This window comes from Rhinopithecus roxellana, chromosome 9 (assembly GCF_007565055.1).
Source record: "Rhinopithecus roxellana isolate Shanxi Qingling chromosome 9, ASM756505v1, whole genome shotgun sequence".
NCBI lineage: Eukaryota > Metazoa > Chordata > Mammalia > Primates > Cercopithecidae > Rhinopithecus > Rhinopithecus roxellana.
Window position 1 is genome coordinate 93,576,056 of NC_044557.1, and position 13,077 is coordinate 93,589,132.

Consider the following 13,077-nt stretch of genomic DNA (forward strand, 5'->3'; position numbering starts at 1 on the left):
TTCTATAACAATTTCATCACTGAAGAAAGAAACCCTGTACCCATTAGCAGTTAGTCTCCATTCCTTTCTCTCCCACTTCCTGGAAACCACTAATGTACTTTCTGTCTCTATGAATTTGTCTATTCTGGACATTTCCTACAGAGTTACACAATATGTGGACTTCTGTGTCTGGTTTGACTCACTTAGCATAATGTTTTCAGAGTTCATCCATGTCGTAGCATGTGTCATATTTCATTCTTTTTATGGAAGAATAATATTCCATTGCATAGATATACCACATATTGTTTATCCATTCCATCAGTTGATGGGCATTTGAGTTTTTCCCACTGTTTGGCCATTATGAATAATCTTGCTATGAACACTGGTGTACAAGTGGACATACATTTTCATTTTTCTTGGTTAAATATCTGGGAATTGAATTTCTGGGCATATAGTAAGTCTATGTTTAGTATTTTTAGAAACTGCTGAAACGTTTTCCAATAGGACTTCACCATCTTACACTCCCACCCCCACCATCAATGTATGAGGAATCTAAATTTTCCTCATCCTGAACAGTTGCTATTGTCTGTCTTTTTGACTAGAACCATCCTGGTGGGTGTGGTGTGATACCTCACTGTGGTTTTGATTTGCATTTGCGTGATGGATAATGATGTTGACCATCTTTCCATGTACTTATTTGATGTTTGTTTGTGTATCTGTTTTACAGAAATGTCTGTTCAAGTACTCTGAAACTTTTTAACCAGGCTGTTTGCTTTTTATTGTTAAGTTAAAATAATTCTTTGTATTTTCTGCATATTAACCCCTTCTCAGATATGTGATTTGCAAATATTTTCACTGGTCTGTGGATTGCCTTTTCACTCTATCAAATGTATTTTTTGATGTGCAGAAGTTTTAAATTTTGATGTAGCCCAATTTCTCAATTTTTTTTTTTCTTTTTTGTGGTCTCTTCTTTTGGTGTCACAGTCAATAAATCATTGCCAGACCAACTGTCATGAAGTTTCCCACCTATCTTTTGTTGTGTTTGGTAGTTTTAGCTCTTACATTTAGGTTTTTAATTCATTTTGACTTAATCTTTGTATATGGCATAAAGTAATGCTTCAACTTCATTCTTTTGCATGCAGTGTAGTAAGTTTTGAAGTGGAAAAGCATGAGTCTTCCAACTTTGTTTTCCTTCCTCAAGATTGTTTTAGCTATTTTGGGTCCCTTGCACGTCATTTTGGTAATAGCAGAAAATAGAAACAACCCAAATGTCCATAAATAGAGGACTGAATAAATAAATTAAGTTTGTCCACGCCACAGAACAATGTGCAGTTGTGAAGTGCAATAGAGATAGATGTAGTAATAAAGTTAGAGAATGGGGTGGGAAAGACAGAGAGACAGAGAGAGACAGGATAATTTGTATCTTTCAAGATATAAATTATTCATAACTGGAAAGTACAAGCATTGAATACAGTTGTCCCTTAATACATAAGAGGGTTTGATTCTAGAGCTTCCCTCAGATACCAAAATCCTTGAATACTGAAGCCCCTTATATAAGATGATGTAGTGTTTGCAAATACCATATGTATATCCTCCCATATAATTTAAATCATCTCTAGATTACTTATGTAGATGGGTTATATTACTTACGAACTTTATTTCAGGATAAGAAGAGGCATTACTGTTATTAAATGAAATGTTTGTTTTTAAAAGGGAGTGTTAAGTCTGACTGGTCTGAACATCTTTTTTATAGACAAAATATGCTGTGGAATATACAGGTGTGGGTGATCTAGATCTCCATCTCTTCACTGCCGTGACTCTTATTCAGATATATATTGAGCCTTTACAAGTAAGGTGTGAAGTGGTGAGGGGTGTGTGAGCAAACAAGTGTGGGATCTGGTCACTGCTAGGTTGTAATAGCATCCGGGCCTAGCCACAACTTTGCTCTGAAATCAGAGCAGGCAATGCAAGCAGGGAGAGGCCAGGGGCAGGAGCAGGCACTTCCAAGCCTGCAGGGGCAGGGGGGCTTCCAAAGCCCCCAAGAGTGCAGGGATACCTGGGTTCAGAGCAGTGGCTGGGCGGCTGCAGCTACACCTAGGAGGATGGGGCTCCCTCCTGTTCTGGGCTCCCTCCTGTTCTGGGCTCCCTCCCATTCCAGGCTCCCTCAGGCTTTGTGAAGCACACAACCCTGGCCACGCCTCCCCTACTGCAGCTGGCCTCTTTGCAGCAGCCACAGATAGGCTGCTGCTGCTGCCATCACTTATGGGACTTCAGTTTTTCCCACCATTTCTGTCTTCCCTTAATTTCTTATTTTGTCAGAACAAATTATTTCTCCCATGGAATATTTTGCTTGTATATGATTAATATAGAAAACTGTTCACCTCCTCTAAGAAAATATACTAACCCACAGCAATAACAAATATGCTAATCTACAATTAGCTCATTCCTTTTTGTTGCTGAATCATATTCCATTGTATGGATGTACCACAGTTTGTTTATACATTTGCCTATTGAAAGGTGTCTTGGTTGCTTCTGGTTTTTGACAATTTTGAATAAAGCTTCTATAAAGAATCACATGCAGATTTGTATACAGACACAGAGTTCAACTCAGTTGAATTAATACCAAGTGCAGCTGTTGGGTTTTATGGTAAGTCTACATTTAACTTTGTAAGCAAGGGCCAAACCATCTTCCAAGTGTTTGCACCCTTTTCATTCTTAACAGCAATGAATGAGAGTTTCTGTTGCTCTGCATCCTCCCTAGCATTTTGTGTTGCCAGTTTGTTTGGGTTTTAGCCATTCTACTAGGCACGCAGTGGTATCTTACCGTTTTAATTTGCATTACTCTAATGATGAATGATGTTGAACGTCTGTTTTTATACTTATTTACCATTTGTATATATACTTTGATGAAGTGTCTGGTCAGATATTTTGCTCATTTTTTCAAGTGGGCTGCTTATTTTCTTATTTAATTTTAAGAGTTCTTTATATATTATGGATAGAAGTCCTTGATCAGATACATAATTTGCAAATATTTTCTCACAGACTGTACCTTGCCTTTTCATTCTCTTAGCAGTGTCTTTCACAGTGCAAAAGTTTTACATTTTGATAAAGTCCAATTATTCATTTCTTTTCTTTCATGGATTGTGCATTTGGTATTATATTTTAAAACTCATTGCCAAATACAAGGTCATATTGATATTCCCCTATGTTTTCTTCTAGAAGTTTTACACTTTTACAGTCTACATTTTTGGTCGATGACTCATTTCGAGTTAAATTTTGTGTAAAGTGTGTTATATATGTGGAGGTTCATTTTTTGCATGTAAATATCCAATTGTTTCAACACCATTGGTTGAAAAGATGGTATGTTCCCTTTGAATCGCTTCTGCATCTCAATTAAAATTAGTTTACTCTAGCTGCATGAGTCTACTTCTGGGCTGTCTACTCTCTTTCATTGATCTGTATGTCTGTCCATTTTCCAATATCACTATCTTTATTACTGTAGTTTTTATAGTAAACCTTGAAATCCTAAGTCTATAGTAAGTCTAGGAAAATCACATAGGTTGAAAATGCACTTTAGTATGCTAAATCAGAGCTATCTTGTTGTTTCAGATGGTTTATGGGAGAAATATTAGCCAGTGTCTTCACATGTTCGTTGATGATAACTATAGCTTGTAAGTAACTGTTTCCCAGATTACTGCGATGATGCCTGTATTTCATTCCAATTTTGGTCACTTTAAAATGATTTTTAAATATTTTCTCTTTTTCGCTCAAGATGTGAAATCCTTGTTTCTCAGCCTTGCCAGCTATTTCAAAGCCACTGCCTGTGCTCAGTAAGTGTTGCCTGTGTTGTCATTATTGTCTGGACAAAGGTGACCATAATTTGATATCCGAGAATGGTTTCTGCTGCATAGTAGATGGCAGTGACTGTGTATAGAAAACGTCGTGATCATTTGTCCTGAAGACTACTTTCTGTTACTGCTAAAATTTAATAGTATTATCATCCTGTCTCCTAAATTTTTACATCAAAATAATTTTTAAGCACAGGACTTAGAAAATAATTTGAAAGGCAATGTCCTTTAAAATAATTTTTAAAGTGATTTTGTAGATTCATAACACTACACTTTATAAATACCTCATATTAAGAAACCTTTGTGTTAGACTTTCCCAAATAGCTGGCAAACTGCCCATGAAATGATCTCAGTTACAAACTGTGATTTCTGTGCCTTCTCTTATTCATTTAATGATCCCCTTGTGTGTTAACTGCCATGGTTCAGCATATTTCAAAGGGTTACTGAGGTCTGGGTGGGATGCCCATAGAATTTCAAACAGTCTGGAAAGCACTATCCTATTGCAAGATGAACTGTGTTAATTACCTTCACTTCAATATGGCTGCCAGAGGCAAACTCACATGGCTTGGAGACTGAGGTCTGTAATTCACCATGGCGCTCTTACAAAATCTGCGTTAATTCTGAAATCACAATGGGGTTTAGTGAAAATTTATTTTAGTTAGGATTCTAGGCAATATTGATTTACTGACATTTTGAGTGATGCTTCCCACAATTTCTAGATATTTCAGTTGTCTAGGGGTGCACATATAGCTAAGTTTTATTCAACCTGATATTTAGAAAATTGAATCTTTGGGTAACTCAAGAAATCCTTGTAATTTAGCCCTTGAAATTAATGACAGGCTGGTTGTGGTGGCTCGCACCTATAATCTCAACACTGTGGGAAGCTGAGGCAGGAGACTTCCTTGAGTCCGGGAGTTTTAGGCCAGCTTGAGCAACATAGTGAGACCTACAAAAAATAAACAAAATTAACTGGGTGTGGTGATGTGCACCTGTAATCCCAACTACTGGGAAGACTAAAGTGGAGGGATTGCTTGAGCCTAGGAGGTTGAGGCTGCAGTGAGCCGTGATTGTGCCCATGCCACTGAACTTCAGCTTGGGCTACAGAGAGAGAATTTGTCTAAGAAACAAAAAGAAAAAGAAAAAGGAATTAATGACTTTTGTTTAAAACAATTATTGATTTCTAAAGTGGCACCACCTAAGTTACCAAACCTTTATTGAGAATTTATGATATGTTCTATATGGTATGGGGTACCCAGTTCAGCTCAACTGCTGTTAATGAAGTGTCTACCATGGGTTAGACACAGTCACTAGGTGCCAGGGTGTCAATGCCCCAGCATGTGGCTGGCCTTGAGATTTCATCATCTCATTAGAGTAAAGGACATGTAAGGGGCAAGGTGAAGTTGCCTTTTAATATAGTAAGTGCAAATATCAGGTTAGTACAGGAGCCAGGGGGAGCACAAGGAGGTCGGTTTACCAGACTCAGCGGAGAGGGGAGTACGTTCAGGGAGGGCCTCCTGGAAGAGCCAACATCCATCCTGCAGGGGTTATATCACCTGCTGTTTTCTCAGAACTTCCCATTGTTCTGGGCTCATTGTTTGTTTTCTCCTAAAAGAAATTACATTAGGACAATATTTCTATCCTGAACAAATGGTCTTATCTTCTGACTCATTTATGGAATGAGATTCCTTCTTTGATTACTTGTGTACATACTTTGACTTGTTTTTCTCTTGTTCCCAACTCCATTTCTTTCTGTTTCCTGTCCACCAGCCTCATATACACACACATTTGCATTTAAGACCTGTGAAAACAAGGACTATTGACTTCATTTTTGTATCTACCACCAAAGCCTTGAAAATAGTATGTACTCCATACATATTCATTAACTGTGTTTTACTACATCATTTCTTGAAGTACTTCCTTAAAAGCCCAGAGCTCTGTGCGTATATTAAAGACTTTGCAACCCTCTCCTTCTTATGTAAACATACTGAGAAACTAATAAACCAAAGACATGGTTATTAATATTGAGAGTCAAGAATGACTCATAGGCTTCCTCTAACAATCAATGATGAGAATCTAAGGAAGTGGAAGGCAAGCACTGAATTCAGTTCAGCAAATATTAATGCAGCACCCTCCCCCCAACACACACGCCGATCTTGCACTGTGCAAGTTAGATTAGATTAGGTGCCTGTTTAGCACCTCACACTTCTCAGATCATATCCCTTTTCATAACATAATGAAATTCTTAGGCAACTGTTTTCCTCATTAAATTTAAAGTCTGTGAGGATAGGGACTATCTATCTTGTCCACCATTGGCCTGAGTGTCCCTTGCAAATGAAGGTCAGCCCGGGTATCTCGTGTTAGTAATGATGTGTTAGCATCAGCGGTACATGTTTTGCACACTTATGATTTCATAGTAACAAAATGGGGAACATCTGTTCTCTCTTAGATGAAGGAATGTATGTTTGTATATGTAATGAATGAATGAATGAACTTTAAGGAATAAAAATACGGGGAAAATCCACCTGTTACCCTACAGACTGTTCTACTGGGCAGAAGAGAGCCTTTTTCTGGAAGTTGTATTCTTTTGAGCCATTTTCTTTACTAAGTTTTTAAACTTCTTGAGGCCCATGATTGCCTTTCACTTAAAGTGCATTTAATCCAGAAAAATGCCATAAGGGCAGATGGGAAGAGGAAACCTTAGGAAATGTTAGTTAGCTAAGTACCACGCTGGGCTGAGGGGTCGAAACCTCTATAGCCTTTCAGACAAAAAGGAGAGCACTAAGAACTGCTGGCATAAAAGCAAAAACAAAAAGTACCCTTAGTTGAGGCTGCACTCTTCCTAGTCGTGATTACTTAAGCCAGTTTGGGTATGGGTGTGATTGTGCGCGTATATATGCACACAGAGGTATGCAGTGATTACATACTGCATTTCCTGGGCATGGGGATGAATTATGCATTTCTTTTCTTCTTTCTCCAATCTAGGTTTGTCAAAATTTGACAACCACTTAGGAATGCCTTTGATGAATGTACTCCATCTGAGTATCCGGAAATTGTCCAGCTTGCAGTCTACTTGGAATCAAGTGTTTTATTGAAAGGGAGTAAGCAAGTAATTGAGAAAAATCCATTTTAGTTGGACTATGTGATTTTAAAATGATCTCAGTTTTTCCATCAAAATTATAATATGCTCATGAAAATAATATTAATTTGCCTTCCCTTTGCAAACACCAGCAGTTGAAAGGGAAAGGACAGGGAGTGTGATGGAAAAGAGACTGCCTGGAATAAATGTTCCCCTATGATTCTCTAAGGCAGTGGTTCTCGAGCTTGAATTTTCATTAGGAAATTCTGTGAGGAGCTTGTAACCAGATTCATGTGTCTGCCACATGCACCTATCTCTTGCTGAATTGCTTTAATAGAACAATGAAAGCAAGTTTGTCTAATTAATACCAACCTGGCAACTTGAATAACAATAAATGCAATTTGTACATAAAATATAATGCTGCAAAAGTTTGTCATTCACCTCAATGGAGTGACTTGATATTAGATGGTAACAGTAGGTGATGGTTGATACGGAAATGGATAAGAAAGAAGCATTTTCTGAAAGTTATATTCTTTTGAACCACTTTCTAAACCAAGTTTTTAATCTTGGGGCTCATGATTACCTTTCACTTAAATTGCACTTAAAGATATAACACAGAAAAACGCCTTAAGGACAAAATAAAGGCAAAACACCAGAGCGCTTTGAAATGCATGAAAATGGTGCAGCTGTACCCTTGAGCCTTGACTCAAGGGCTCTAGAAAATGTTCCCTTTCTACCCCCCACACTTGGTGCATGTTCACAAAGCAAATATGGCCTGCAATTCAAATTTGTTCTATGTGATATTCTCTGAGTAAAAACTCTTATGTGCAGAAAATTGTCTTTGCTCAAAATGGTAATGCCAAAATGTAACGTTTTAGATATAATTTGCATTTAGTGCATTTTTTGCTTAAAAAATAAACTAATAAATAAGTGGAGTCACCAGCAAATTTATATTTTTGTGTGTGTGAGTGTATATATATATATTTTTGTTTCTGAGAAATCGTGGAGGAACATCATTAATTGAGGACTGTATTATTTCCCTATTTCTGCCTTAACAAATTACCACAAACCAAGTGGCTTACAGCAACATAAAGTTATTGTTTTACAGTTCTGGAGCTCCGAAGTCTAAAATAAAGGGCAGCAGAGTTGTTTTCCCTCTGGAGGCTTTAGGGAAAGATCTATTTCCTCACCTTTTTTAGCTTCCAGTGGCTGTCTGTATTCCTTGGCTTGTGGCCCCCTCCTCCACCTCCAAAGCACACAGCTCTGATTTTTTACTTCCATCTTTGCATCACCTTCTTCTCTTCTGCAGTAAAATCTCCCTCCACCCCCCTCTTTAAAGGACACTTGAGTCTACATTTAGGATCCACTCTGATAATCCAAGAAAAAATCCTTGACTTAATGACATCTGCGAGGCCCCTTTTGTCATATAAGGTAACATTCACAGGTTCCTATGATTAGAACCTGGCTATTTTGGGGGACCATTAGTAAGCTGACCACAGTTGTAATTGAAGTAGCTTTGTGTAATAATTTAGTACGTCTGGGATGTGTCCCCATGCATTTGCCATTTTTACAAGTAGGTTAAATGATCACAAAGTGATCTACAATCCACATGCATGGAATGCTTTGAAGTGGGATTTAAAATGACTTTAATGGAGAACTAAATGCATATAGAGCCTTTCATTTAATACTCTATTAGGAGAGTTTCCGTTGAGAATTTCTGTGTTTCCTTTGTCTATGTGTAACACACATTTTTCTACAGGGTCATTTGATTTAAATGATAATGTTTTTCAAAGTAAGATACTGAAATAGTACTAATTGTTTACATGCATATAATGCTTCATTGTTAACAAGGACCTTTTCTCCCAGGCTGTTTGAGCTTACTATGGCTACTGTAACAAGTTACCACAGATTTGGTGGCTTAAAACAATGCAAATGTATTATCTTACCGTTTCGGAGGTCAGTCCAAAATGAACCTTACAAGGCTAAAACCTAGAGACTGCTTGCATTCCCTGGACCCTGACCCCCTCCGCCATCTTCAAACCACTTCACTCTAACCTCTGCTTCTGTGGTCACATCTCCTTTTCTGACTTTAGACATCTTGCCTCCCTCTTAAAAGAATTTTTGTAATTACATGCGGCCCACCCAGATAATCCAGAATAATCTTTCCATTTTAAAATCCTTTACTTCATCCTATTTACAAAGTCCCTTTGCCACATAAGGTAATGTAGTCATAGGTTCCAGAGTTCTGGAATGCAGACATCTTCCAGGACCCAATGGCTAAGGCCTTCCCCAGTGAAAGCTTCAGATGAGCGGCCAGTGCAGGACAGCACCTTCTTTGCAACCTTGCAGAGGACACAGTTAAAGCTGTGGTTCTGACCTACAGAAGCTGTGAGGTAATAAGTGTGTGTTCTAAGCTGCTAAACTTGTGCTAATGTCATTACATGGTGATAGATAATGAACACAACATCCACAGATTCTCCCTCAAGTTTATGAAGTGTGTTGCTGTGCAAAATGACTTTAGGACATGTCTGCTAGCAGTGGGCTCTAGCCAGATGGTTGCTTTTGAGCCCCACTACTTGGAGTGGCGAGTATAACCTTAATCACCTGCAGATCCATCTGTGACAAAGGTGCACAGGATCTGACGAGTGATGTGTGTGCTGCCAGGAAGACTTGTACATCACTGGATGTCAGCTTTCTGCCAATGACCAGCCTCAATCCTCTTAAGGTCCTATTTGTTATTGTAGTCTAGCAGTGGGCAACATTGTTATAAAGAACCCTTTCTGCTGTACACAACAAATTCTTAGTGATCTGGAATTCACTCCTTGGGAATTTGTAACTTTGCTGAAGTTAATAGTCATCATCAGAATATGATTTTATGTATATATTTGATTTTACAGTTTCATTTATTAATTCATTCAGTAAATATATATTTAGTCCGAGCATGTGCCAAGAGCCAGTCTGGTCCCTGGGAATATGATGATGAAGAATACAGATGAGGTTCCTGTGCTTATTAAATGTCGAGTTTATGTAGGCACCATTCATTCTGTGAAATAGGCAGAACAGCTGTTTTTAAAAACTTGTGTTGTTCAAATACCAGCAAAACAGAAAATGGTGTAAAAATTATTATAAGGCAAATGCCGTGTTTTAGTCTGTTTTGTGTTGCTATAACAGAATATCACAGACTCTGTAATTTATTTTTTAAAACAAACATATTTCTCACAGTTCTGGCAGCTGTGAAACCCAGTATCAAGGTGCTGGCATCTGGCAAGAGCCTTCTTGCTGCATCATCTCAAGGCTGAAAGTGAGAAGGTGAGAGAAGGCCAAACGGAGGAAAGGGGCCAAACTCATCTGTCTGTCAGGAACCTACTCTCATGATAACTAATCCATTCTCACAATAATAACATTCATTCATTCATGAGGGCTGAGCCCTCACTACCTAGTCTCCTCTTAAAGGTCCCACGTTTCAACACTGTTGCGTTGGGGATTACGTTTCCAACATATGAAATTCTCAGGTCACATTCAAACCATAGTATGCCCTTTTAAGAATCAAACATAACAAGAGACAAAATCTTGCTGGCTATACCAGGAGCCCTCCAGCTGCCCCTTCCAACATCCTCACCTTCTGAATAACCACTATGCTGAGTTTATGAAAATCACCTCTGTATCTTGCTTTATAGTTTTTATTACCAATGTACATTTCTAAATACTATAGTATAGCTCTGCCGGTTTTTGTTTGTTTGTTTAATGCCTTTTGGGTCTCTTTTAATGCACTGATTCTCCCTTCCTGACCTTTATAGTTTGTTTCTTTGAAAACTGCATCATTTGTCTTGTAGACTTTACTACATTGGAATTTTGCTGATCTCATGTCTGTAGTAAAGTTTAATGTTTTCCTTAGTCTTCTGTATTTCTTGCCAACTGAAAGTTGATCATAGAGGCTAAATCGTTTTTTGTTTTGAATTTTCTGGGGAACAATTACTTCCTAGGTGGTGTCATATTCTTTGTCAAGAGGGGCATTATGTCATTTTTGTGTTGTCAACAGCCATTTCTGATCAGTGGTCAGATATATAATTAATTACAGATGGAAAATGATGATATTCCAGTTTGATCACACATCTTCTTTATTTATTTGTTGGGAGTATGTCTGTGCAAGGAAATATCTGCCATCTGATTGCCCAGTGGTTCAGATTTTACAGGAAAGGAGAGATGAATGCTTGAGTCTTTTCCTTTATTTGCTAATTTTCAAAACAAAAAGTGTATTTCTTAGTATCTTTTAAAGGTGGCCAGGGTGCCATGTATAATCAACATTTATATATATGAAGGAACTGTATTTAATACATAAAATTTCCTGGGAGGCATACCTTCCAACTTCCAAACTCTATGTACTTTGTACCTCATCAAGATGCTAAAAAGATTGAGAAAGTAAATTAAAGTGTGAGCGATATATAGACAATAACTCAACTTTAAAAATTCAACCACCATTTATTTTTTGAGAGCCTACTACCCGCAAGAACTGAGTCAGGTACAGATGTACCTTTAGCAAAAGGACTATAGAAGATTTCTACTCACCCACTGTCATATCTCAGACTGCTATAACAAAATACTACAGACTCAGCATCTTACACAACAAACATATATATGTATATATATATATATATACATATTTTTTTTTTTTTTTTTTTCCAGAATTCTAGAGGCTGCAAATCTCAAGATCAAGGTGCCAGCTGATTCCGTGTCTGGTGAGGGCTAACTTCCTGGTTTGCAGATGGCAGTCTTCTTGTTTCAGCTTCACATGTTGGAAAGAAAGATCCAGGGTCTCCTCCTCTTTTTATAAGGGAGCAAACCCCATTCATAGAGGACACATTATCATGACCAGATCATTTTCCAAAGTCCCCACCTCCAAATACCATAACATTGGGGATTAGAGCTTCAGCATATGAATCTTATGGGTACAAAAACATTTGGTACATAATACCCAGTTACCAAAAATGTATGCCTAATAAATTTTAGAGATTCAGTCCTTCTGAATTGAACATCATTGTTTTGACTTATGCGTCTTTTAATGCCTTTTACTAGAAATATTACTTTGCTGCTCTAGAAAGTATAAATGATTTATAGTTGTTCTAGCTCATTCATCCATGAGTTCAATCAATCCAATCAATCATTATTATCATTGATCACCTGATAATTACCTGGCACTTGCTAGGAACCAAGGATTTTTTAAGTGAAGGAAATACAATTCTACTCTCAAGGAGCAGATGTCATAGCAGACTGAGAACCAGCTAAGCATGTAATTACAAGTGTCAAATATACTCTAGAGCCAAAAAATGCATTTCTTTGAAAACATTTACAAGGTCAGATTCTCTGGTAATTTAGATGAATTCTTCCTTTGGGTTAATGGGAATAATGGTATTGTCTTCTCTTTTTGAGAGCAGAGAAAGATGAGATGTGAAAGGAGAGACAAAGTATCAGAAACAGGTAGTGAGGAGAAGAAAATAAATGATCACAGTGGCAATAAGTTAACAGTAATAGAAAATACGATCACTGGGGAACTTTTATTCTGTGCCTGATCCTGCCCCTCGCAAGTTCACATTGCATGTTCTGTTAAATCTCATAACAACCACTTTAGCTAGGCAGGTGTGATGGTTAATTTTGTGTGTCAACTTGGATATATCATGATGAACAGTCGTTTGGTCAAAAACTAGTCTAGATGTTCCTGTGAAGGTATTTTGTGGATGTGATTAATGTTTGTAATCAGTTGACATTAAATAAAGCAGATTATCCTCCATAATGTGGGTGGGCCTCATTCAACACATTGAAAGCCTTAAGAGCAAAGACGGATGTTTACCAAAGAAGAAGGAAGTCTGCCCCAAATTGCAATATAAACATTCTGCCTGAGTTTCCAGCCCATAGAGTCAAGACAGTAACATCATCTCTCACCTGAATTTCCAGACTGCCATCTTGCCCTATGAATTCTGGACTTGTCAGCTCACTACAATTGTGTAAGCCAATTCCTTAAAATTTCTCTCTCTCTTTCCACATATATAGTGTATACTGTATTAGTTAAGGTTTTCCAGAGAAACAGACCCAATAGGATGTGTAATATAGATATACATGTATTACACATAATATACAAAAAATTATATATTTCTAATTCATCACATATAACAAATAGGA

The 13,077-nt window shown here is 37.6% G+C and overlaps 1 protein-coding gene across 10 annotated transcripts in view; it reads left to right on the plus strand.

Annotated features, from left to right (window-relative positions):
- Positions 1-12,683, plus strand: part of TMEM71 (transmembrane protein 71) — a 60,103-nt gene extending 47,420 nt beyond the window's left edge. For 3 of the 10 annotated variants that reach the window (XM_010380296.2, XM_010380295.2, XM_030938172.1), the window contains exons 8-10: positions 3,589-3,650; positions 3,752-3,809; positions 6,810-7,850. In XM_010380296.2, the coding sequence (XP_010378598.2) occupies positions 3,589-3,650; positions 3,752-3,809; positions 6,810-6,825 (136 nt within the window). In that variant the 3' untranslated portion in view covers positions 6,826-7,850. Of the gene's footprint in view, positions 1-3,588; positions 3,651-3,751; positions 3,810-6,809; positions 7,851-10,125; positions 10,213-11,586 lie in introns of those variants that run through there. The other 7 variants (XM_030938173.1, XM_030938170.1, XM_030938169.1 and 4 more) reach the window with 5 other exon arrangements.
- The last annotated feature ends 394 nt before the right edge of the window (positions 12,684-13,077 follow it).